Raw genomic sequence first — 26474 nt, forward strand, 5'->3', positions numbered from 1 at the left:
GATGAAAAATAATAGAAAATGGAATGTTTTGGAAAAACAACACCCCTCTCGCTGGCGAACTGAACGAGCAATAGGTCAGACTAAGCATGGAAGGCACAATCTGGAAGTAATTTCAAGACATGCAAAAAAGTTTTGAAAACAATAGTTTTAAAGCAATACTAGCTCTCATTTTGGTGTAGAAAATTTTTGTAGTAAAATTGTGATTTACTATTATAATGACAGAAAAAAGTAAGGTTTATAAGCTTTTGTTATTGATATTTGTGTTAGAAAAGCTCCTAAATGAAGTAAAATTACATTATTCTCTTCCCTTACAAAACATTAATTTTCTATATTCAATAGAACCCCAATCTTTATTTTGATAAAATCTTAAACTTAATTTTCATTTCATCAATGACTGGTTAAAGTTGCATACAAAAATATCAAAACAACATATTTTAACAACAAAATAAAAGTTTCAGAGTTAGACCTGACTTGACTTATTCCTGTTGACTCCCGGTGGAGCATAGGGCTGCAACAACACCACACCAGTGGACTCTGCTCTGGGCTGCTCTCTTCAGCTGAGTCCACGGCATTCCGGTTTCCTTCATTTCGCTCTTGACGGATCTTTTCCACGACTGTTTGGGCCGTTCTACTTTCCTTTTTCCTTGTGGGTTCCACTTTAGTGCTTGTCTTGTGACGTTGTCAGTTGGTTTGCGGAGTTAGAGCTAGTATTACTTCAAAAACAATAGAAACAAGAAATAGAAATGTTTTATTAAAAATATATATGAGGGGGGGGGGAGGCAGGGGGATAACCCTCTCCCCCTACAACCCCCGTTCCTGCCGCCTTCCCCCTGAATAGTGATAAATTGCATTTCATTTGGGTACTGAAGCGTATTGCATGCCATTTTTCTACCCATATGCACTGCTACGGTTATAATAAACATAACAGCATGTAACCATACGAATCCCCATCAAAAGAATGCTTGTAATGATAGTGAAAATTACAGGTTAACTACTAGTCAGGGGCTCACGATATCAAGCTTGATCTCTATCAGCAAAGCGTTCGTGAGATATTGAGCAGACACGATCTTCCTTCGTCAAGGGTAGATTGACACTTGACCTTTGATCTTGTGACCACAAAAACAACAGGGGACGGTCATCTACTCACCAGGGGAAACCAACAAAGATATATGTCAAACAAAGGATTTTTTGCGATATTCAGCGCGCAACACTTGGTCTGCCGATCGATGGACAAACACTCAATGTTCCCCCATAGTCATTCCCTTAACCAAAGTCATGAGTAAATCGACATATTCCTTTGGCTTCTGATAGGAACCATGTCCAAAATATCTCATAGTCTCGATCATCCAGAGGATTGTGTATACTCTCTACAAACGTCTAGACTCATTGGTTAGTATTTTTCTGATTCAAAGTCTATATGAAATTCTGATAAAGAAGCTGACTGGCTAGTTCAAAGAGGTGATGCATGCGTCCAAAGAAAATACTCCGAATTGAACTCTTAGAGAGTTGAAGGATAAATTTTCTACTGAATGAAAAACAGTTAAATTAAGTGTTCAGAACATTTTGCCTCTTGGGTCTTCTTGGACTCGTTCTTGCTTGAGTATTATAGAATGCGACACCTGGGATGACCATGGTTTAAAATATATTTTCACCGATTTAATCGTCATAAGGTATCGTTTAAAGGGATTTTAAAAAAAAAAATGTTTCTTATCTAATATGATCTTGCCAATAAAACCTTGTCACTTGATAAAGACATAAAAACAGGACATTGGTGTGGGTTGAAAAAAAAGTCATTTATTATGAAAATGACGAACAAACTAAATTAGTGGGGGTCGGAATGACTAGGGGGAAAAACCCCGGACAAGAACATGTGTATCACATAGGAATGATTCTGTAATCTGACCCCCTAAAACTCATAATAAGATATCGAAATAGAGCTGTCTGCAATCAAATAAGGTGGGTTTTACAAATAAATCAGGCATTCTGTTTTCTATAGAAAGCATCATGTGGGGAATATACACAAACATCTGGATGATCAAGACTAAATATTTCATAGATTGAATATGGTTTTAGAGTCTCGGTTAATGGTCACATGTTTTCACTTTCTTTTGGTAGTTCGTCAACAAGTAACGTAATGATAATAAAATATAATAATAATACCATATTTATATAGCACCATTCTCATACACTATGTACGCTCAAAGGTGCTTTACAATGCATTTATACCTTACAACAAAATGTTATACACATAATACATAGAAAATAAATAAAACATTAAAAAGCAATGATATAAAAGGCGTTATTACATGTAAACAGTCCGTAGCTGTACCTATTCCGATTGTACATATAAAACATGAAAACACAAGATACCATAAATATGCTAGATAAGAATAAACATCAGTTTCAGGCCGTATTAAAATAATGATAATAATGAAACACACACACGCACACACAGCATATAATGTCTCAGGTATAACATATACTTTCATAGATATTACATTCTTATACGTACCCATGGTAACATAAGCAGTCACAATATTTTGTAAATGGATTCATTTGAGACCCATTACGTAATTCCCCATGACTTCATAAGATTATATATTAGACCTTTTCTTTCAATGATCCAGGGGAATATTAATAGGTCACGTGACTTTGCCATTAAAGTCTACAGCCATATCAAACTTTTAAAATTTATGTTTTTAAAGAAACGTCCTCTTCCTTTAATTCATGGGTAATGGATTGTCAGTCTAGGCTGTTCCAATGTTTGTTAACACTCCCTCACAAACGATTGGTCGATTTCGTTCAATATTGGTTTTTTTCTCTGAAATCAAACAAAAGGCTGCCCCAATGTTTGTTAACACTCCCTCACAAACGATTGGTCGATTTCGTTCAATATTGTTTTTTTTCTCTGAAATCAAACAAAGCTAGATTTATTGAAATTCTGATAAAGACGCTGATTGGTTAATTCAAAAGGGCAAATGAATGTACTCAGAGAAGCTAAATTCGAGCGAACTCTCAAAAATTAAGACTGAAAGAAAAGCAGATGCTGTGCTTAGAAGAGGAACCCCTGTGTGTCCTGAGAGAACATATTGTACGACTAGATGTAATTAAGGGAACATGTTGTTTGACTAGAACTTCCTAAAGGAACACATTGTACGACTGGACCTACATAGTGTACACTGTGCAGTTAGATCTAGATAATGTACACTGTACAGTTAGATCTACATAGTGTACACTGTACAGTTAGATCTACATAGTGTACAGTCAGATCTACATAGTGTACACTGTACAGTTAGATCTACATAGTGCACACTGTACAAGTAGATTTACATAGTGTACACTGTACAGTTAGATCTACAAAGTGTACACTGTACAGTTAGATCGACACAGTGTACACTGTACAGTTAGAGATAGTGTACATTGTACAGTTAGATATATATATATATATATATATATATATATATATATATATATATATATATATATATATATATATAATGTACACTATAATATTAGATCTACGTAGTGTACACTGTACAGTTAGATCTACATAGTATACACTACAGTTATATCTACAGAGTGTACAGTTAGATCTACATAGAGTATACTATACAGTTAGATCTACATAGTGTACACTGTACAGTTAGATCTACATAGTGTACAGTTAGATCTACATAGTGTACACTGTGCAGTTAGATCTACATAGTGTACAGTTAGATCTACATAGTGTACAGTTAGATCTACATAGTGTACAGTTAGATCTACATAATGTACAGTTAGATCTACATAGTGTACACTTTACCGTTAAATTTACATAGTGTACACTGTACAGTTAGATCTAAATAGTGTACACTGTACAGTTAGATATAGATAATGTACACTGTACAGTTAGATCTACATAGTATACAATGTACAGTTAGATCTAAATAGTGTACACTGTGCAGTTAGATCTACATAGTGTATACTGTACATCTAGATCTACATAGTATACACTGTACAGTTAGATCTACATAGTGTACACTGTACAGTCAAATATAGATAGTGTACATTGTACAGTTAGATATATATTTAGTGCACACTGTACTATTAGATCTACGTAGTGTACATTGTATAGTTAGATCTACATAGTGTACAAGTAGACAAAGATCAAAGTTTGACCATATGCATGTATATCTGTAAAAAATGGAAAACCTGTTGCTTAGATAATGTTTTAATTCATTCAATTGCTGAGCTGTAAGGTATTAAAAAACAAATATCGACTACACTGTAGATAACCAATACCAGTACTAATAAGTTAGGCTGTTTATTTCATTTTCAGCAGTGAAATACTGCATTCATTGAATAAGACTGCATAGCTGTTAATTTCACACTGTGTAAAAATAGAAAACCCAGTTTAACCAGAACTAGGGAATTACCAGAATATTCATCCGCAATATATCCAATATGATCACATACATGTACATTCTGTAGATATTCGTCGACTGCCATATTTTGGTGACTGACCAGGATCGGTGACATTTTGTTTACGTGTTCGCGTTGTCGTTTCCGGATGTACATTGCGTCATCAATTTCACCGTAGTCTTTGCAAACATATATAATGTACGTCTTCAAAATTTTCCGAAAATGAACGACTAGAAGGAGAGTATGCAAACAATCAACACGAGCACCCCAAAAATAAGCTAATTTTTTTCTTATTACCTTTTCAAGAAAACCTTCAAATTAATATAAAGTATACCAAAAGTATAGAATTCTTCACTATGTTATTTTATTCATTGACGTTTAACTGCATATTCTTCCTGTATATACGTTTTAACAGTCACAAACTTTTGGCAAACCTATATCATCAATGGTCACCGAAATAGGTGACGTCACCGTTTTAGGACCACAAAGTGACATATTTTTTGTTACGAAAATATATTCAATTATCGTACCAATGGAGATAGAATTTTTGGATGAGAGTAAAGGAATTTAATTACTTTAAAGGTAGGTGTATTATTCATTTAATTAATCCAAGTGATTAATGAGAAAATCGCGGTTTGTCATTAAGGTAATCGAAACTGGTCAGTCGACGATAATTAATTTTTCGTGTTTCAACAAGTTTCAGCCGACTCTTTTTAGACGTTCACAACAATATTGCGCAAAAAAATGTAGTACCTTAAGAAAGAAAAAAGATATAAAACTAATACATCTAAACAATAAGATAACTTTAATTCAATTTTCTCTTGGTTAAATCAAGGGATTTGTTAAGGATTAGAGTGTATATACATTTTCTTTAAACCAGCGTTTTGAAATTCATAGGAATTTTATTTTTGAAGACTATGAAATCGAAATAACACAAATGTCGGCCGCGATCGGTTAAATCATCATTTATATCACTGTGTATTCAGTTTCGAAAGGCGGATAACTTTTATTATGTGAACATTAACTAGCTTATCACTGCCCATCCTTACGATAATTCTTGTAATCTTTGCCCCCTTAATTAACCATCATCAAATGGAGAATAACAAGGGCATTGACGTTGTAGATTTACCTAAGTAATTTGATTTCTGTGGGGTGATGCAAGGGAGTGAAGTTTAACCCCTTTAAATGAACCACTCCGTGAACAAGACCACGCGTCATGAATACTGTTGACAAGTCTAATTGTTTAAACAATACAAATCCACCAGTTAAAACTCGTCTCCGAATCAGAGGTCGCGCGGTGTGTTCTGCTCGTAGTTTTATCATCTCGTTCAATTTAAACAACTAATGAAGGGTTTGCATTTCCTTGTAGACGGCTAATGGTACTTTAAATCAAGATATAATTTCTTATCGTAAAAAAAATCTTTTACTGTCGATTTCCGTTTTTGATTGAATGAGCTGAAAATATCGAGTCTGCAAAAGAAGAGTCTCTTAATGCAAAGTAGCAAAAGCTACGAGCTATTAATATGTAATAACATATCTTTTTGATGTTAGTTTTGTACAGTACGGTTTATTTTCATTCTATGAAATTACTATGAAGAATAGTCTAATTAATGTCACACATGTAGTTATACCATAAAATATAGATGGTTAGAATGAATGTGTGTGCCAAATATAATTATGTTTTATAAGAATTACGAGATTGGTCATTGTTCGTTATTTTTATTTTTTTCATTTCTATGGTGAAAGTTTCCCTTTAATTCATATTACTTGTATTGTCACCCAACGCATGACTTCTTCCTGTTTTGGTAACGGTTGTTTGTTTTTTTAAAGCAGTTGGCAACAGTAGTCTCGTGTGAATTAAAATTAAGACATTTCGCAATGCACCCACTGTACGATTTAAGTCACCGAGTTTTGTTATCTTATTGTTTTATTGGGGAGATCATCCCTTATCAACATACATCCAATGCCAAACATTCACTGCTTGTGTCAAAGTAATATAAAGTTTGCCATTTTCAATAAATTGATTATTGCATCACCAATCAAATACGCGTGTATGTGTTTAGGTAATTTATCGCTTATATTCTAGACTTTGGGATCACGAGGCTAGCGTGAGTAATACTATGTAAATCTAAATGCAAATAAATCCACAAACATGTAACTACATAAATTTTAGGAAAGGAACAATTTTTGTATGCTTGATAGAGGATATAAATTATCCTGGAGACATTTGTCCACACAGGGCATACCAGGTATAAGTTCACCTTAGAATAAGGAAAAATAGTGAAAACTTGTTTTCTCATATCAAAAGTAGACTAAAGTGTATTTGCATGCGAGAGTCACGGAAGTAAATGAATTTTACGTGTATATTTTGCTGAAGTGACCAGGTTTAAAGTGCCTTAATGTGATTTTGTCATGAGTACACGTCAAGTAAAATAAAGTAGTATCAAATTAGGCAACTAAGACCCCCGAACCCTGTCCGTCTGATTCCATCATTTCACATTAACTCAACATTTACAGATTCATGGCTGTTCTTGTTGGGATGCAGTTAGAATATATGAATTGAATTTTCCCAATGATCTCAGAAATTCAAGATAATATAAATATTGTAGTGTGTAATTCTTTCTGAAGTTTTGTAATATCTCCCTTTCACTCCATTTCTTTTTACCTGCCCCCCTCTGTCTGTCTGTCTGTCTGTCTGTCTGTCTCTCTCTCTCTCTCTCTCTCTCTCTCTCTCTCTCTCTCTCTCTCTCTCTCTCTCTCTCTCTCTCTCTCTCTCTCTCTCTCTCTCTCTCTCTCTCAATACGAATCAAATGCATAAAGACGGAGAGCTTAAAGGCATGATAACGAACACGAAAGGCGTAATAACGCAAAATTAATGACGCCTTTATTTGCGTTATTACGCTTTTGTTATGCGTTATCCTTTTATTTGCGTAATTACTGTAACACATTTCTTTCTCGTTATTACGCCTTGCATTGGCTTCACGTTTTCACACCTTTCTTTCGCGTTATAACGTCTTTATTACGCTTTTTAAAAATACGCCTTAGATTTTCAATAATACGCTTTTCAATATTTGTTATTACGTCATTTTTTCCCTCCTTATTACGCCTTTGATTCGCGTTATTGCGGTTTTTCTTTCGCGTTAATACGCCTCTGTTTTTGCGTTATTACGCCTTTCATTCGCGTAATTACGCCTTTGATTTGTGTATTACGCATTTCTTTTGCGTTATTACGCGTATCGTTCGTGTTCTTTCGTCTTTTTTTTTGCCGTATTACGCCTTTATTTTCAATGATTACGCCTTTCATTTGCATTATTACGTCTTCGCCTCGCGTTTTTATGCCTCTATTTTGTGTTACAACGCCCTTGATTCGCATTATTACGCCTTTAGAAAAGTTTTCTAAGTGATCTTAATCGGTTTTCATACTATCGTTATGCTATCAAATAAAATATTCGAATATGATTGGCTGAAAAATGTTTGAGAGACGCCATCTTTCTCTCCAATGGTAAAAATAAAATACGCTCCCCAGGGTGTTACATCTGGTAACGGGAAACATTACTTGACAACAGGTGACATTATCAAAGGTTAGTGACTACGCCCGACCGAGGTCGTTGTCCGGAGGAGCGGACCGGAATGGATGTGACGTCACGATCATCGAGCTATATATATAAGCAGGTGTGACGTCAACATATGAGTTAAAGTTATGCACCAGTCGACATTTAAATTTGTGTGACCTATGCACGGCGCTGACGGATGTAGCAGTGATGCTTCTCTATCCTGTTAACGCCTCCTGCTGTACGGGAACCCCGTTTTAAAGGTCATATCCGAAATTTAGATCAATGACTTTCACTTCCAATTCCTGGCGCATGTATATGGGAAAGAAATAGTCATTATCCATTGAACGTGAGTCTACAGTTTGTAAAGCGATCACCCTCAGCACCAGGCTTCTGTGAGCGTTCACGAGTAAAAGTAGTCCCAGGGAAATTACAATGCGGACTTTTAAGACTCAACACAAGCTTATGAACTACAGAATATATAGAATCCATAAAACACTAAAGATGAACAATAAAAATATTGCATTTCTATAGAATTTTTAGGGAAAACATCAAATATGTAATTACATTTAAACAAATAGCACATGCGCCACACTTATGTGCGTAGGTTTGCCATAATCTTCAGTATGGTGTCATTATATACATTGAAATCCAATGACATTGTGCTCTATTGATCAAATAGATATTGTATATGTACATTATTGACTGAAATCGTGCGCGGTTTACAAGTGGGACTCAGCTTTCGGGATCTGTCTTCGCACAACGATCAAGGACGTGAGCATCAGTCAAAAATCCATTTATTGCATATTTTCTTAATTCTTGGCACTTCTAATTCTAGAAGAGCTCAATTATTTTCAATGAGGGTTTATCAGTAAAAGATCGGGTACTTTCTATTGATAGGAGAAAATATCAGAATTTGTGATATTTGATGGGAATGGATGGAATCGACACCCCTTTGCACAATCGCTACCTTGTCAATTTACAACAAATATTTCTGAGTGACGATTTGAACTGATATCCTTAAATGCATGCACTATTCATATAACAACACATTTCCAGATCGCTGAAATCACAAGTTTATTTTAAATAGTCGATAACATCAATTTAAGAAACGGCATCCCGTATTTCAATAGATAAAATTACGCATTCAGAATGAAGTTAAGCTCGGATGTAATGAATTCACGAAATTGCCTGTTGACTGAAGTAGGTGACGACAACGAACAGAGATATATCTCATAAATCCTATCATAGAGAATGCAAAATTTACTGAAGTATCATAAAGTTCCGATCGTAATGATTGAAACACCAACGTCAAACTTCTGCAAGCTGATTTCACATGTAAAATAGGTTGAATTTAAGGCAGAGGTCTCCATTTTTTTTGATTCTGTAATCCATCAAACGATGGAAATAACAAAGGATTTGATTTGCATAAATAATCTTCAGGTTTTCATACTCAGGGACCAAAAACCTTAGATACAATCTTGAATGATATAATTATGTAAAGATGTATATTTCCGAAATATATTTGGATGCGAAATACGTTAAAAAACATTAATGAAAGAAATACCCATAGCTTTATCATGCACGTGATCAAATCTGAGCCTTTCGGTTATTATCGGATTTTATCACGTGAGCAATACTAACGTTAATTTTCATAAAATCTATTTCTTATACATGTAATTACATTGTATTTTCATTTTAGTTGGAATTCTCAGCCGTTCAAATAAACATACTAAATTTGTAAAGTAGTTCTGTATTCACACGCGCATTGTTACAACTGCGGTGTGTTCTTGAAGATTGATTGATTGATGTTTTCCGCCACACTCAACAATTTTTCATTATCTGGTGGCACCTAGTTTTTATTGGTGGAAGAGAGATACCTGGGAAGAGACCACCGACCTTCCGAAAGTAAACTGGGAAACTGTCTCAGTTACCGGCGCGAGCGCGATGGTCTAACCACTCGGCCACGGAGGCCCCTGGTCTTGAAGAAAAATCATTACAATTTATATATCTAAAGAACATCAAAAAACAAAAACATTGGAAACGAAATCGAACAGTAAATGAATATAGAAAATAAACTTTTCAACTTGTAATGGTCATAATTTACAATGCCATCACTCCTTGTAATAAATAATTCACATCCTTGGTTAAACATCACTAACTTTTCCAATGATTTAAATTTCGTTGTTTTACATCGCTAGAAGCACAGACCACAGGTCATTGAATAATGCATGGCATATCACTCCAGAGAAAACTTTCTAGGCGACGACTTTTCATACTTCACGTATTTTTTTCTTCGAAGGGAAAATAAACAGGCATTAGTGATTCTTGATGTGTAATCGATATTGGTGATTTTGATGTGTAATCCAGTGGCGTAGCTTCCATTGAGGCAACCGAGGCAGCTGCCTCGGTAAAAAAAAAAAAAAAAAACCCACCTTTTACGTTGTTAAAATGTCGATAGCTCCTGGGGGGCGCAGCCCCCCCAGACCCCCTGCCTCGGTAATATTCGAACCCAAGCTACGCCTATGCAATCGATATGATTGATGATATTTGATGTTCATTCCGTGTAAGAGCCGCGGCATACTCGTCCACAATAAATACAAAAGCTTTGCTTTATGGATATCATTATTACAGTACGTCTATAAGCTTTGCTTTATGGATATCATTATTGCAGTACGTCTATAAACTTTGCTTTATGGATATCATTATTGAATCTTATCTTTGAAAAGTAATAAACATACACAGTGGTCAATAATGAATATGGAAGTGAACATATATACAGAGGGCATTAAGTGCTACATTGAACTTTTGGGGGTTTAGGGGGTATAGAGGTGTAAAGAGTGAGTACTTGCTACCTGTGGTGGGGTTAAGGGGTATAGAGGTGTAAAGAGTGAGTACTTGCTACCTGTGGTGGGGGTTAGGGGTATAGAGGTGTAAAGAGTGGGTACTTGCTACCTGTGGTGGGGGTTAGTGGTATATAGGTGTAAAGAGTGGGTACTTGCTACCTGTGGTGGGGGTTAGGGGTATAGAGGTGTAAAGAGTGGGTACTTGCTACCTGTGGTGGGGGTTAGGGGTATAGAGGTATAAAGAGGGCGGTACTTGCCACCTGTAATGGGGGTTAGGGGTACAAGGGTAATACCTTATGTTGGGATTAAGGGGTATAACTATGTATAGAGGGATGTGTGTTCTACCTGTGGTGAGGGTTAGGGTATATATATGTATAGAGGGAGGTGTTTTCTACCTGTGGTGAGGGTTAGGGGTATATACATGTACAGAGGGAGGTGTTTTCTACCTGTGGTGAGGGTTAGGGGTATAGCTACGTATAGAGGGAGGTGTTGTCTACCTGTGGTGAGGGTTAGGGGTATAGCTATGTATAGAGGGAGGTGTTTTCTACCTGTGGTAGATATGAATAGAGGGAGGTGTTTTCTACCTGTGGTGAGGGTTAGGGGTATAGATATGTATAGAGGGAGGTGTTTTCTACCTGTGGTGAGGGTTAGGGGTATAGATATGTATAGAGGGATGTATTTTCTACCTGTGGTGAGGGTTAGGGGTATATATATGTATAGAGGAATGTGTTGTCTACCTGTGGTGAGGGTTAGGGGTATATATATGAATAGAGGGAGGTGTTTTCTACCTGTGGTGGGGTTAAGGTGTATACATATGTAAAGAGGGTGGTATTTGCTACCTGTGGTGGGGTTAAGATGTATACAAGTGTAAAGAAGGGGTATTTGCTACCTGTTGTGTGGGTTAGGTGGTGCAGAGGTGTAAAGGGGGTGGGACTTGCTACCTGTGATGGGGTTTGGGGTACACAGCACAGTGTGTGCTCCCTGTGGAGGTTTTTAAATAAAGGTGTACTGAAGGTGTTGAGATGATGTACTGAAGGTGTTGAGATGATGTACTGAAGGTGTTGAGATGATGTACTGAAGGTGTTGAGATGGTGTACTGAAGGTGTTGAGATGATGTACTGAAGGTGTTGAGATGATGTACTGAAGGTGTTGAGATGATGTACTGAAGGTGTTGAGATGATGTACTGAAGGTGTTGAGATGATGTACTGAAGGTGTTGAGATGATGTACTGAAGGTGTTGAGATGATGTACTGAAGGTGTTGAGATGGCGGTCATTTCTACAAATGTATCTGTGGAGGTTTTAAATAAAGGTGTGCAGAAGGTGTTGAGAGGACGGTAAGTTCTATCTGTAGGAATTAGAATTGTAGAGAGGGCAGAAATGCTACTTGTTACAGTTTAGAAATATACAGAGGGTGGTAAGTGTTATTGGGGGTTTAAAAATGTACAAAGGGTGGTAAATGCGTGTGGGATTTAGAAATATACAGAGGGCGACCCCCACCTGTGGGGTGAGATGGGTGCAAAGTACTGCTTGTAAGAGTTTAAGGGCATAGTGAGGTCACAAGTGTTATCTATAGGGGTGAAATGGCCTAGATGGTATATACCACATTTGAGAGATGCAGCACCTATCATCAAAGTTCCAATCACTTTTCCGGTAAATATATCTCATATTTATGAAGGCATTCTTCCAGAAGAGTTAAATATTGTCAGAGCCAAGCCTATATTTACGAAAAGGGGTCATAGATTACCGGAAGCCCAGAAAATCATAGACCAATTAGTATTCCACGTATTGTTTCCAAAATCCTGCAAAAACCTGTAGTACACAATGGAACATTATTTGACAGGAAACGCTATTTTGCATGAATTTCAATATGGTTTCAAAAAAAAATTCAACAGATAGTCGTCTTAATCATTTTAAAACAGATTGTTATATAAAAAAAAAAGAAGTCTTTTTGCAGGGACGAGTTTACTTGATCTACCAACCCTTTTGATACAGTTAACCACCATATTCCATGCCAAAAGAAAAAACCCACCTCTGTTATTGGTGTCAAATCCATCGACTGGTTAAAATCATATTTGTATAATAGAAAACAAATAGTTAAATGTTTAAAATAATACAAATTCAAAGGTATGTGACGTCTCCTGTGGTATACCCCAAGGAAGTTTACTTTGACCTCATTTATTTTTGATAGGTGTCAATGACTTACAAGCATGTGTTGATCAAGATGCACAGTCTTTACTGTATGTTGATGGTACTGCTATTCTTTTCTCTCTCAAAGATCCAGATATGATCTCCAACAAACTTTGAAGATATTAGAATATTATCAGAGCTTATTAAGCTATTTCTACATATAGGTAAAATGAAAGCATATTATTTGGTTTTAGAAGAAAGCTCCAAAAATTTAAACCAGATCCATTTTCAATATGTTGGAATGGAATCAGAATCGAAACAAAATATTTATAGTGGAAAAACAATAATTGATAATGTTATTAAAAAGACAAATCAACGACTCTAATTTCTTTTTAGATGCAAAAATTGCTTATCGTTTCGTCAAGAAAACTTCTATGCACTGGTTTAATTCTTTGTCATTTTGACTATGCTTGCTTTAGTTTGTCTAAAGGTTTGACGAAGAAATGAAAACAAGAGTACAAATGCCCCAGTACAAAGTAATCATGCTTAGTTTTAATGTAAATCATCCATGAAATAAAATTACTTTTGGAAAATGCAAAAGAATTAAGTTGAATTTTTTAAATGTAGTAAGAATCTTCGTTTCAGTCATTATTTCCTTTTTCACAATGGCTCTTCTTATCTTTCAGACATTTTTTTCTCAACATTCCACAGGAACAACAAGATCTAGCAAACTATTTTTTATTTCAATTTTTATTTGTTATTGTTTTGTTGTATGTGTGTGTGTTTTTTTTTTGTTTTTTGTTGTTGTTTTTTTTTGTTTTTTTTTTTGCTCCCAGAGTTGCAAAACCTGAGTCAGATATTTTTTTATTACAGTGGTATTAAGGATTAGAACTCACTTCCGGATGACATTGAATTCATCCCTAAGTTTCAATACAAAAAGGAAGTAAAAAATATTCAATGTAAAAAAAAAAGTAAAAAAATAAAAAATAAAAAGCACTTGTTGACATACACCAGGTCGATCTGTGGCTGATAATGAATTCTTATAATATTAATTGTTTACCATAATTACATGTATTATATAAATCCATTTTTACTTTTCTTTTTTTTTCAATTTTGAAAGTTTTACTAAGATACAAGTATATCCTTGATGAGTAGCATGAGGACCCTTTCATGCTTATTCTCGGGTCAAAAATTCTAGATAATGTTGGTAACCTATCTTATCTTAATTCATATATGCTCGTTTTATGTACATGTATCAACTTATATATTTAGTTTTAATGACGTGATTGGTAACTTTATTGTAAAAGTACTCATATGTGCCATTATCTGAATAACCAAACAGCGGGAGGGTTAAGAGATGACAGTGAATGCTGTCGGTGATGTTTACAGGTGTACGGGACAGTGAGTGTTACCTGTGGAGGTTTAGACGGGTACTGCCATTCGATTTATCAGTGCTGCTGTGACGTCAATACTGATTATAAAAGGACCTCTGCATTTTTTCATATACATGTATAGTCTTATTTCAAATGAAAAAAAAATCATCAACAATTTCCAAAAATAAGTATCGGTCAATAATGATTTTTATCGCGGAGTGACAATTTCATATCATACCCTACAAGACATGCGATATTTTTACATTGTTGAATAATTGATATAGAGATGAAATTGTCACATACTCTTTATTATAAGATATCGAATAGCAAGCTACTATAAAAATCCCACACTCGTGCTTTTAAAAAATAGATTAAAAGGAAAACAGTAAAACGATTTTCGCGTGTTGATTTCGGTGATTATTAAATGTGACCGTGCTCGTTTCATTTGATCGGAGTTCTAACTGATTTTGTTCTTTAATACTGAATTGCTTTAAACGAACTTGCTGTAAACAAAATAGATAAAACCAAAGTATTTTTAAATAAAGATTCCCGTAATATTATTGGCAAAGTCTATTTCTTTCATAACCAATTTGATCGCGAGACATTAAACAGAAATAAAAAACTTTCAAAAGAACCATTAACGCCAAACATTTAGCGGTGACTTTGCTTCTGATCAAAGCTAAATAAGAAATGTGTGGTTCAGAATTCAGAAGAAGTATTACTGAAAAGAGGACTGGTAAATCTTAATGTTGTAGATGAATTAAGTCATATTTCATTTCTAGTATCGCTTCACATGGTTTCCGGCTGATTCATTTTCTGCGATTAATTTCATTTATTCAAAAAATCAATTGAATCACGTACACAATGTCAGAAAATACTTGGATGAATTCAACCAGCCGTTCAGTGTATAATTAGAATTCAGTTAAATGCGTCCACAAAAAAACAAACAAATCAGTTTCAACAGAGTATTGGGCGTGTCCATGTGCATTTTTTAGTTCATTATTTTTAAGAAAGTCATCATGATAAAATCAAATATTTTAACGCCTGTTTGAGACACGTAGCTCATAAATTTTTATAAAGTAAAACCGTACTTCACAAACAGAGATCAGTTTATGGTTTCGGATCCATTATCATCTGCCAATAAAATATCAAATTTGACGTCGTCCCACACGATCGTATATTGTTTTACTGCAGGTATAAATCATATCCATGGATAAACGTTACAGGTATTAAAACCCCATTATGTTATGAACTGTCTGGAAATGATATACAACAGTATACAGTTATTGACTGGGCTCGAGGACAACAGCTGTTTTGTTGGACCCAAGAATGGATGTGTTGCCCGAAGCCGTAGGCTGAGGGCAACAAGTCTGTTCGAGGGTCCAACAAAACAGCTGTTGTCCGAGGACCCAGTCAATAACTGTTTTGTTATACACCTTCATTTGTTAGGTTATTTTACTAGATCCACATGGTTTGTCGACTTTGAACGGGACAGTGTGGTTGCGTACATTTATCACGGATTCCACTAGTTTAAATAAAACATACCCAATATCCTAATTCATAATCATATTTTTCGTGTTTCTGTTCTGCTTTTTATCTGATAAATTCCGTATTTCATCACCAGTCATATCAGTGAACCTCACCATTACGTAAACAAATCAGTAGACCAAGAATCACGTGACTTGCGTATAAAAACAAGAATAAAATAGAAATAAGTAGGCCTAAACTTCATTTTAATACAATTGATTCTAAAAAAAAAGATGAACAAATATTTTTTTTTTATTCTTGTTGTTCCAAATTTGAAATTTCATCTTCCTTTCAGGAACTGTTGCAAAATGTGCATTCGCCATTTCTCTTTATCCAAACGACACGAAAAGATAACTCGAGTTAGCGCCATATGACGTCATCGGTCAACAGTCTTTTTTAACAGTTCCCGGTTCAACAGTCGCCTGAACAGTCGAAATGTTGAACTTTTTTTCGTAAGGAGTTATATAGGAACTGTTTTATAGGGGTATAACAAAATACCATGTACATCATACATTATACATGCAGAATTCCTATAGTCAATCAACACTCTGAAAGACAAAACAGATATTCACGAGGTTGTATTGATTGATTGATTGATTGTATCTTGTTTAACTTCCCGCTTGAGAAGTTTTTCAATATGGAGACGTCACCATTGCTGGTGAAGGGCTGCATAATCTAGGCCTATGCTCGGCATTTACAGCCTTCGAGCAGGGAAGGATCTTTATCGTGCTACCCTTGTTGTAACACGGGGCCTCGGTTTTTTGCGGTCTCGTCCGAAGGGCATTTAGTCGCTTCTTACGGCAAGCAAGAGGCACAGATGACCTATTCTAATCCGGATCCCCAGGGGATGATGTTGTATCGAAATGGTACAGTTGTTACAGTTCTCGTTTCGTAACCGCGAGGTTGAGGATTCGATTTTGAATTTCTAGCGCCGCTTGAAAACTAAGACGTTTATGATAGGTAGCACTGCTTGAAGTGCTAGTTCGCCAAGCGTCGGGCACTAAAAGTAAAAATCACGGGTCTTTCGAATGACCTCATCAACGGATGTCCCGAACACGTGTCATGGTATAGGTGTTGGCACAATAACGAATCCAATCGGATCACGCGGTTACGGAAAGAGCCGAGAAGTTACGATTGTATCGAATAAATAGTTCCATCTTCACTCTACATCACAATCATATTACTTCCGTTTTTCGAAATGTGGTATTTTAACTATCTGTTTTTATTTTTACATCCGATATTGATTCCTTGCTGGGCGCTCTTATCAGCGGTGGCCAATTTTAAATTGAGATTTTGCAACAAAGGGAAAGAGAAAGATAATTGTAGCTTTCTTTAGAATAGAAAAGAATAGATAGAAAACAAAGATGACATAAGCGACATTTAGGCGGATGGGGGTGGGGGGTGGTAATTGCATTGTACATGTCCGTAAGATATTCAATGTACATTGACTATTCGTGTATATGTAAAAGTTTTATAGTGATTTGAGTTAATGCATTATTTATGTTCTCCAACATATGGAATTACGGGGGCGTCGGAAAGTATTTATCATTGGGGAGACGAATTGAAAAGGGAAGGGGAAGGGGGTCGGACTAATTCAGATTTCCACCACCATCTCGATAATATTTCTTTTTGTCATTAATCTGATGACACAGTATGAGATAAAACTAAGTTTGAATTTATGTGATTGTGTTACATTTTATGTAATTACAGATATAGCAAATCGGAAAAGGTCACATTGATATGTTTTGATTGAGCAAATATGTATATACAGCCATTATCCTCAGTTCAAATATAAAAAAAGGTGTCCAAGTATCGATTGTTCCGGGGTTGAAAGAAAACGGTTCTGGATTCTTCTTCTGAGATAACTTCCACTGGATCTGTACATGAGAATAAGAAATTCAAGAAAATATAATAATTTTATATTTTCCAAGACGTTTGACTTGCGGTCGACAAAATTTCCTTGACTTTTTCTACCTTGGGGTCGACACAATTTCCTTGACTTTTTCTACCTTGCGCTCGACACAATTTCCTTGACTTTTGTCAACACAATTTCCTTGACTTTTGTCAACACAATTTCCTTGACTCTTTTTATGCCTCGCAGTCGACACAATTTCATTGACCTGTCTCTTATACCTCACGCGTTCGACATCTCTCTTATTTATGCTATACCTTACGCAGTCCGCACGATTTCCTTGACTCTCCACCCTCTTTTCACCCAAATGAATCAATTCTTCCCCTGTCATTTTACATAATGCAGCATTTTCTGTGCTTGAACTCGGAAGACCTCGGGAAACAACCTATTGTAACAGCATGCATCAACAAATATAACTGAAAGATGCCAGAACGCGTGGTCTAGTTTAATAAACTTATCATATTTACTGCAGATATGGAAAAACCTTTATTTGATGTGTTCTAAATCTGCTAAAATTTCGTCCTTATTAAATTGTTTAACATTCTAATCCACTGTAAGTTCTATAAGGACAGCGGACACATTTTGAAAGTTGGTGCTTCTGTGCATAAATCCGAAAATATGCCTGTATTCAGACCGTTATACACGTGTACAATGAGATATAAATTCTATACTGTTATTAAAACTTTACTTCTTTAAAACACAGTATATATCATGAATATTCTTATTGGTATTTTAAAATTATTACTCTATCAACAATTAACGATGTACGACATGCACCGGAAGTGCATACATGAATGTCAAAACAGACGATAATGTCTGTTTTGTTTAAAACCGACCGTCGAGAAAAGAGAAAATTATATCTTTAAACACGTTCTGACTTTTCAGTAAAACGGCAAGAAAATATCACTAAAACCTGCATTGAATCAAACAGAACCAGGCACCATTGACTTTGAACACTTTCACGTCATCAACTTCAGAGTCTGTCTATTCTAAACGACTGTCGATATCCACATTATTTTGAAGACTGTTTTATGTTAAACTTCATGCAAAGATGTTATTTATAACCTACATATACAGATTGCTATTTATGGCCTACTTTTCCGGGATGATGGAAAAGGTTAAGTTGACAAGTTTAACTTCGCAGGAAGGAAAACTTCCGGATTATCATTACAAGTACATTGTACATGTTGTTTTTTCCTTTTGCTTACAAGAGTTGAGCTACATTTCGTCGATTTGACTGAGTTTGTCGACCGAGTGAGCTGAGTTTGATTCTGTCAACAGGACAATGCGTTTAACCGAGTCTGTAGAATGAGTTGATTGAGTCTATCAACTGAGTCTGCCGACCGAGTAACTCAGTGTGATTGATTGAGTTTGTCGACCAAACTGAGCTTGACTAAGTCTGAGTTTGAGTGAGTCTGTTGACCGAACATATCGACTGAGTTTGACTGAGTCTGTCGGCTGAGTTTAATTGAGTCTGTCGGCTGATATTGACTGAGTCTGTCTGCTAAGTTTGACTGAGTCTGTCTGCTTAGTTCGATTGAGTCTGTCTGCTAAGTTTGACTGAGTCTATCGGCTGAGTTCGATTGAGTCTGTCGGCTGAGTTTGACTGAGTCTGTCGACTGAGTTCGATTGAGTCTGTCGGCTGAGATTGACTGAGTCTGTCGACTGAGTTCGAATGAGTCTGTCGGCTGAGTTCGATTGAATTTGTCGACTGAGTTCGATTGAGTCTGTCTACTGAGTTCGACTGAGTCTGTCGGCTGAGTTCGATTGAGTCTGTCGACTGAGTTCGATTGAGTCTGTCGGCTGAGTTCCATTGAGTCTGTCGTCTGAGTTTGACTTTGTCTCTCGACACTCAATCTAGTGACAGGGTAGCATGCCCTCAATTTCAATTTAAATAACCTTGCAGTTTAAATCTTGCAAACCTGTATAATAAGACTCTTAAAACTCAAAATCCGTAAAAAAGAATTTATCTAAGGCTTTGAGCATAATATAGATATGATTTTATGAAAAAATATAAATCTTAAAACATATAATAAAAAGCAACATAACAGTCCGATTACACATTGTAGTCTTACTGGGCGAATGGAATTCATAACCCTCTCTCTCTCTCTGAAATAATAATGTGCAAATAATAATGTGCAGACTAGTCACCCCATGAGCCTTCCATTCATACAAAACATGTCCGCCGACACACACGCAGTTCATGAATAACATCATCTCTAGTTATACATTGAACAATGCAATAAATAAAAACCTTCATTTCCATACATTCATCATCCACACGTGAAAATAAATGCCTCTGTACTTACATACACATCTATATGGATTATCACAAGCATGTCGAGACTCTCATTTATATAAATATCATGCAGTGGCGGATCCAGACATCTTTCAAAGGGATGTGTGACCCAGGTTTCTACTACTCCTTTTGAAAAGGGGGTGGGGGGGGGGCGAAGAGTCCAAATGACAAAAAGATACCATTTTTGGTTTTAAATTTGCAAACAAAAGTGGTGGTGGGGGGGGGGGGGGGGGGAGGGGGAGGGAGGGATTGGTTGCAGCCTCCAAAACTCCCCTCTAGATCCGCCACTGTCTTGATATGTACAAGTGTACACTAAATACTAATAAATGTATTTCACACAATTTAAGGATTATTGCTTTGTTAACATAAATGATTTTAAAGCATTATAGCTTAGTATAAAAAGGCCCTCCAAGTGGTTTAGAATTCATTGTATGAAAAACAAACTATCACAAAAGTGCATACCCACATGTACGCAGCAAAGAAGTCGATAATGAATAATATTGCAGAATTCACTCCGATACCTGAACTCATAAAATTGGACGGATGAAAAGTTTGGGAATTTGTCTACATTTCAATATTTAAAACAATTTCAGCGACACACACTACACGTGACTTCGTTCATCAATATTATAACCCAGGGGCGGATCCTGAAATTTTCAAAGGGGGGAGGGAAGTACGACCCAATTTGGTACACTTTCTGCCCCTTCCCCTAAAAAGGAGGCGCTGAGAGGGAGTGAAGACCCCAATATGGCTAATGACATATTTGTTTATAATTTTCAACCAAAAAGGGGGTTGCCTGAAACAGTATCAACATTCTTGTTGATATTGATTGACTTGAATTAAAGTCGGTAAATTTTGTGTTAGAAAATTCATTTCTATCTCTTCCTTTTGTAGTGGGTTAATTATTCCAAGGTCAACACAAAATAAATATAGTGTTGTAGAATCTGCACGTGGGTGAAAAGAAAACCAAGCGCATGGTTCAAAGAAATCTTCATCTAAATCTACTCCTTGTCTTAAAAACTGACTCTGATTAATTTGCATAAATATCACCTATGCATAGAAACTACCTAATTGATATCTGAACTTTTACTAACCCCCGCGGAGGAGACGATGTTGATGTCACAGCTGTGTCGGTCACAATTTCAGACCATTGATTTCGTTGAACGCTGTACATGTACATCCCATCGATTAAAAGCAAGCAGACGTTCTTGTAGGGCAATATTTCCTCTTTTCCCACATATGGCTAGTAGTCGGAAAATACCTTTTAAAAGCTAACGTTTTTATTGTTACTACCTCCTATACTTTAAATGAATAGCATTATATCCTACAATTTTGTGCATAATGTTGATTGCACCTACTAGTGAGTGCCTGTAATACTGTTTGTATTGCACAATACGGAAAACTGCATGTACAATCGCTCAATATTTAGTGATATTTCTAAACTTGCAATCCTCATCTAGACTTATATGTATTTGTATAACATCTACCATGCCTCATATATAGTCTTCAGATGAGTATCCAGGTATTCTCAATTCAAGAATGCTGTACCTGTATATATTTCAGAAAGATATGTAACATGTATTGGGGGGGGGGGGGGTCTTCTTTGACAGCGATGCCATTTACACATGCGTGGATGACGACGTATGTACACTTGGGCATGTTACATAAGTGTCCTAAATTGCATTCTAAAGTGAAGAAACTTGCATGGAATGGTGACTTTGATGATACAGCATAAATCACGCTTGCTTCAGATGGTGCAACTGACCTCCATCTTTAGGACCTTTTTAAGGCTGTACTAATTAAAATTACTGATTATCATGCGTATATAAAATTTACAGTGCTTGTAATCATATATCTATAATATGTATAATCAGACTAGCTTCATATAAGATAAAATCCGAAAGAGTATCCTTCACTACGTTCAGAAACTAACACCAAGCAGGGGCGGATCCAGGAATTGTGGTTCATATGGTTGTTGTGTTTGCCACTTTATGAGGCTGTGGGTCCAGGAAGCCCCCGGAAACTCCTGGATTTTATGGGGCTTGAAATATTTCTCCTATTAAGTCATTTCTACTATTTTCTATCATTTTAATAAGGTGAAATTAATAAAATAACCCAAACTTTAAGGGGGTTTTGGGAAAAATTAGGTTCTCTCAATAAAGTAATTCAAGAAATCAAAGGATTTTATCATTTATTCATTGCTTTTTCTATCGTTTAGTACATTTTCCGAAACAAGATACCGCGATTTACCTTAAATTTGAAAATTTTAGGGGGGGGGGGGGGGCGGCTGCGCCCCGTCTAAATCCGCCACTGTCAAGGTGCGGATCAAACACAAGGGTGCGGATGTTACTGTTATTTTCTATTATGCGTACTCGCAGCGCTCTCCAATTTTGCACTACAGCTACATTTGACATTTTGCCACCACAACACACAGGTCATTTAACTTTTATAAATACATCACGCAAATAATTATTAAACCTATAAAACTCCTATCTAAAATGCCTAGAGCTGCCCAAAGTTATCTTTTTTGGGAGATTGTCATGTATGTTCAGCGTTCTCTCCAGACAAGCATCGAAATTATCTTTTAACAATGAGTTAAATACATGTATATGCCAACATCGGTTCAAGTTAATATACTTCTTTTCAGCATTTCGAACATCATCCACCCCAATTGACTAAACATACAGATGGGTCATAGGTGAAATACCTCGCCATTTAAACATCAATGATGGCAATCTCCCCGGTAATTCATCAGTTCACATATAAAGATATCATACTAATACATAAAATAATTTGTGTAAAAAATATGAAAACGCAGACAGGTCATAGGTATTGATTTCAAAACCTCACCATTCATGCGTCAAACGTGTCACAGGACTATTAAATACGGTTAAGAATTATAATTCATTGAAACTAATTTGCTAAATACTTGAATAGGTCATTGAGTTTACTTTCAAAACCTCGCCATTCAAATATCGATCGACATAATAATCGTACGACCAAACACAAAAACAAAAACAAAAAAAATATGTACCCACTAATGAAAAATAAAGCATCAATTCTTAATCTTAACTTTGGCGGTTAATGTTCCTCCCCAGACGAGTGAAGTGATGACACAACTCGTCCGGATTCAGTGCAGCATCAGTGTTGGTACAGCGCGTCGGGATTCAGTGAAACCCTCGTCTGCAGCGTCATTAGCGACGGACAGCGACTCAAGCGGTATCTGTCATTCCGGGTGGGTGACACGTTTTACTCACACTGCTGTCGATTCCGAGTTATCAAAAATGTTGTTCAAAGTAAAATAGCTTTATCATTCAGCTTTAGACTCCGATGGTGAGGATAATATATCGGAATTTTGTAAATGCTTACCATTTTCATGATTTTGTTGTAAATATATAATCTACCGGTTACGTTAATCAAGAAAGAACAGATACCGCCCTCGTTCGTTCTAAAGGTCATGACTCCAATGACCTTGGAAGATGGGATCATGATCCGTTTGTTATAGGAAAAATGCTGAATAGCTGTAACGACTTAATCATTAGTGACCTACGATTTTGGAAGGTAATTTTGAGTCCGTGCTAGATGCGTCTTCTATGGAAAACATCAATGATGCACTTTTGAAAATCCCTAAGCCTGAAATAAAGTCTTTCCAACCTGTGAAAACCTCGTCTACACTGGAGTATCCCCTACAAGAAATAATATCCGTGAAATTCTGACATCCATTAAACGCTATCAGATCGGAATTGTGCAGCGTGATGTTCAGCTTGTAGGCCACTATTCCTAGGAAAACGTCATCAATAGCCATATGTTTGACGTACGGAAAAACCTTCACAAACTTCTGAGCAATGTGCATACTGATGAAATAGGCACCCCCGGGGAAATAAGGCGGATAATAACGATTAGGATAAACCTCAAATGACACGTAATATTTACTCGTATTGTGCCTATCCGGCTCCGAGTCCTCAATGTAATATCCGAGATACACGGAGTCTGGGTCGTCATGCTGTTGAAGGTAACTAAACACGTTCTCTACGTTGAAGTGGAAGTCGTCATCCTGATAGAGTATATGCGTGGCTACTGGACAATACCTTGTGGCCCACCTGTATCCCATTATGGTCTTGTGAGTTAAATTTCGGTAAGCGTCTAAGAAATCTTCTTGTACTATATCTTTGAAAATAGCACTCTCCTTAGAAATCTCATCGTTGGTTTCATTGAATGAATATCCCAACAAGAACACTATTCGAACACGTTTTCTCCACTTCCTAAACCGTTTATGCCGCGTGCTCCACCTAATACTTTGTCGTAGATGAAAATTATGCCTGGAACTTTTAATCAAAATTAGTAGGAAAAACGGATTCCTTGTTTTTCGCAAATTTTTCACATTGCATATACTATCCGGATTTGAGATGTAGTTAAATCCATGCACATTAATTGGTTCGAAAGCAATCGGACGATTGGCTTCAATGTCTTCCAGCAACTTGATGAAGTTCACATCCAGCGGATACGAGTAGTTGTTAGGGGGTCGCGGCGTCGTGGGGGGCGTGGTGGTCACTGGGGGCGGCATCACACAGATTGTGATATTCTTAACGAAAAATATCCTTATCACTTCAATCACAGCATACACGATTGAAAATAGAATCCCACATTTCCAATATCTTCGAGAAATTCTAAAACTAGGTCTGCACCTCCTGGAAAAAGAACAGGAAAAATAGTTCAGCATATTTATTTTGTAAAAGTGGTGTCTGGGTGTATGTGAATCTAATGCAAGAAAAAGTCGGGTGCAGAATGAGATGACCCTAACCTAGATATACGATTGTATTGTTTACCAGTAAACAAAACCATATATTTAATAACTAACTAATGTATGATTGTTGTTGGTTTTTTTTTTAAGATTTGGCTGATGATCATATCATATTCCATTATCTGTCAATAGAACATTTACCATTTATGTATTCTATGTTTAATAACAATTGTGTGTTACATGTATAAGATTATAAGAAGAACTCGTACATGTAAGTTGTACGAACTTGCTTCTGATCCTTATATATATATATATATATATATATATATATATATATATATATATATATATATATATATATATATATATATATTATATACAATCAAATACGTTCAAATCAATTCATATGGTTGTTGTGTTTGCCAGTTTACAAAACAATGAATCTTGATTTATTACCTGTCCTAGTGTATCACTGTACTGTTTGCCAGTAAGCAAAACAATATATTAAATACCTACCTAGTAAACAAAACAATATATTAAATACCTACCCTAAGGTACGATTGTATACTGTCAATCAAAACTATGAATTATTGTTTAATATATCTACTGATTTATCAGAAATTTATGAACGGGAATGGGGGAGCAGTTAAGGGTTGGGTGACTGGGGACTGTCTTGAGGCCCCCCGTGGGTACAGGGCGAACCCCCTGAATACCCTCAAATCTGATAAAATAAGACGTATCTAGGCTAGATTGTTTTTGGACATATATCTAAAAGACACCGCATCTACCATTGGTTTATGTACTAAAAACACCAACAAAAAAAAACAAAACAAAAAACAAAAAAAACAAAAAACACGAGGCAGCAAAAACACGTATTCTTCGAATACAACAAATCACGTTTTGTACCAATTTTTCACCAGGGATCGTGTTATGCAACCTTCTCTTACACCTCCGCCTACGCCTAAAAAATAGGCCCTGCACCACGTGACAATTCAATCACATGATATAAACAATAGAAATGATGCGTACAAAACGTACAATTTATGCAACGTAGCAAGTACGCCTGCAAAAAGAAATAAATGAACTGTTTTGTCTAGAAAAAGATGCATACCGTTGTAAACAATAGGAAACAGAAAGATTTTTTTTTGCAGCCAAACCCTGTGAAAGTTATTCCGTGCAGCTGGTACACGTATATGTGTTTGGTCTGTCTGAGTTCTGCTTATTAAATACCCCAAGCTCTGCACTGTAATGATTAGAGTTTGAGTTCGGTCAACTCTTCCGTTATCCCACAAACGATTTATTTCCTTTTAAAATACAATTAAAACCGTTCTACTGCCGTAGCTCCCAGAGGCGGATCTAGGAATTGTGGTTACGGGGGGCGCCACTTTATGAGGCAGTGGATGGCGGGCGAAGCTCTGGTGGGGGTCCAGGGGGTGAAGCCCCCAGAAGCTCATGGATTTTATAGATTTTGTGGGGCTTGAAATATTTCTCTTATCAAATCATTTGTACTATTTTCTATCATTTTAATAAGGTGAAATTAATAAAATGACCCAAATTTTAAGGAGTTTTTGGAAAAAATTAAGTTCTCCCAATAAAGTAATTCAAAAATTCAAAGGATTTTGTTATCTATTTCTCCGGGAGTGGAAGAAATTATTGCTTCTTTTATCGTTCATTACATTTTCCGAAACAAAATACC

General features: G+C 36.2%; 2 protein-coding genes across 6 annotated transcripts in view; both read right to left on the reverse strand.

The window, feature by feature from the left end:
• The window catches only part of LOC125655608 (beta-1,3-galactosyltransferase 1-like), a 40093-nt gene that overhangs the window by 9788 nt on the left and 3831 nt on the right, over positions 1 to 26474 (reverse strand). The window lies entirely within an intron of this gene.
• Positions 19689 to 26474, reverse strand: part of LOC125653990 (beta-1,3-galactosyltransferase 5-like) — a 36727-nt gene continuing 29941 nt past the window's right edge. For all 5 annotated transcript variants that reach the window (XM_048883694.2, XM_048883691.2, XM_048883693.2 and 2 more), the window contains one exon: positions 19689 to 24725. In XM_048883694.2, coding sequence (XP_048739651.1) covers positions 23576 to 24725 — 1150 coding nt within the window. In that variant the 3' untranslated portion in view covers positions 19689 to 23575. The remainder of the gene's footprint in view (positions 24726 to 26474) is intronic.

The sequence above is a fragment of the Ostrea edulis genome, chromosome 7 (genome assembly GCF_947568905.1).
Source record: "Ostrea edulis chromosome 7, xbOstEdul1.1, whole genome shotgun sequence".
Taxonomy (NCBI): domain Eukaryota; kingdom Metazoa; phylum Mollusca; class Bivalvia; order Ostreida; family Ostreidae; genus Ostrea; species Ostrea edulis.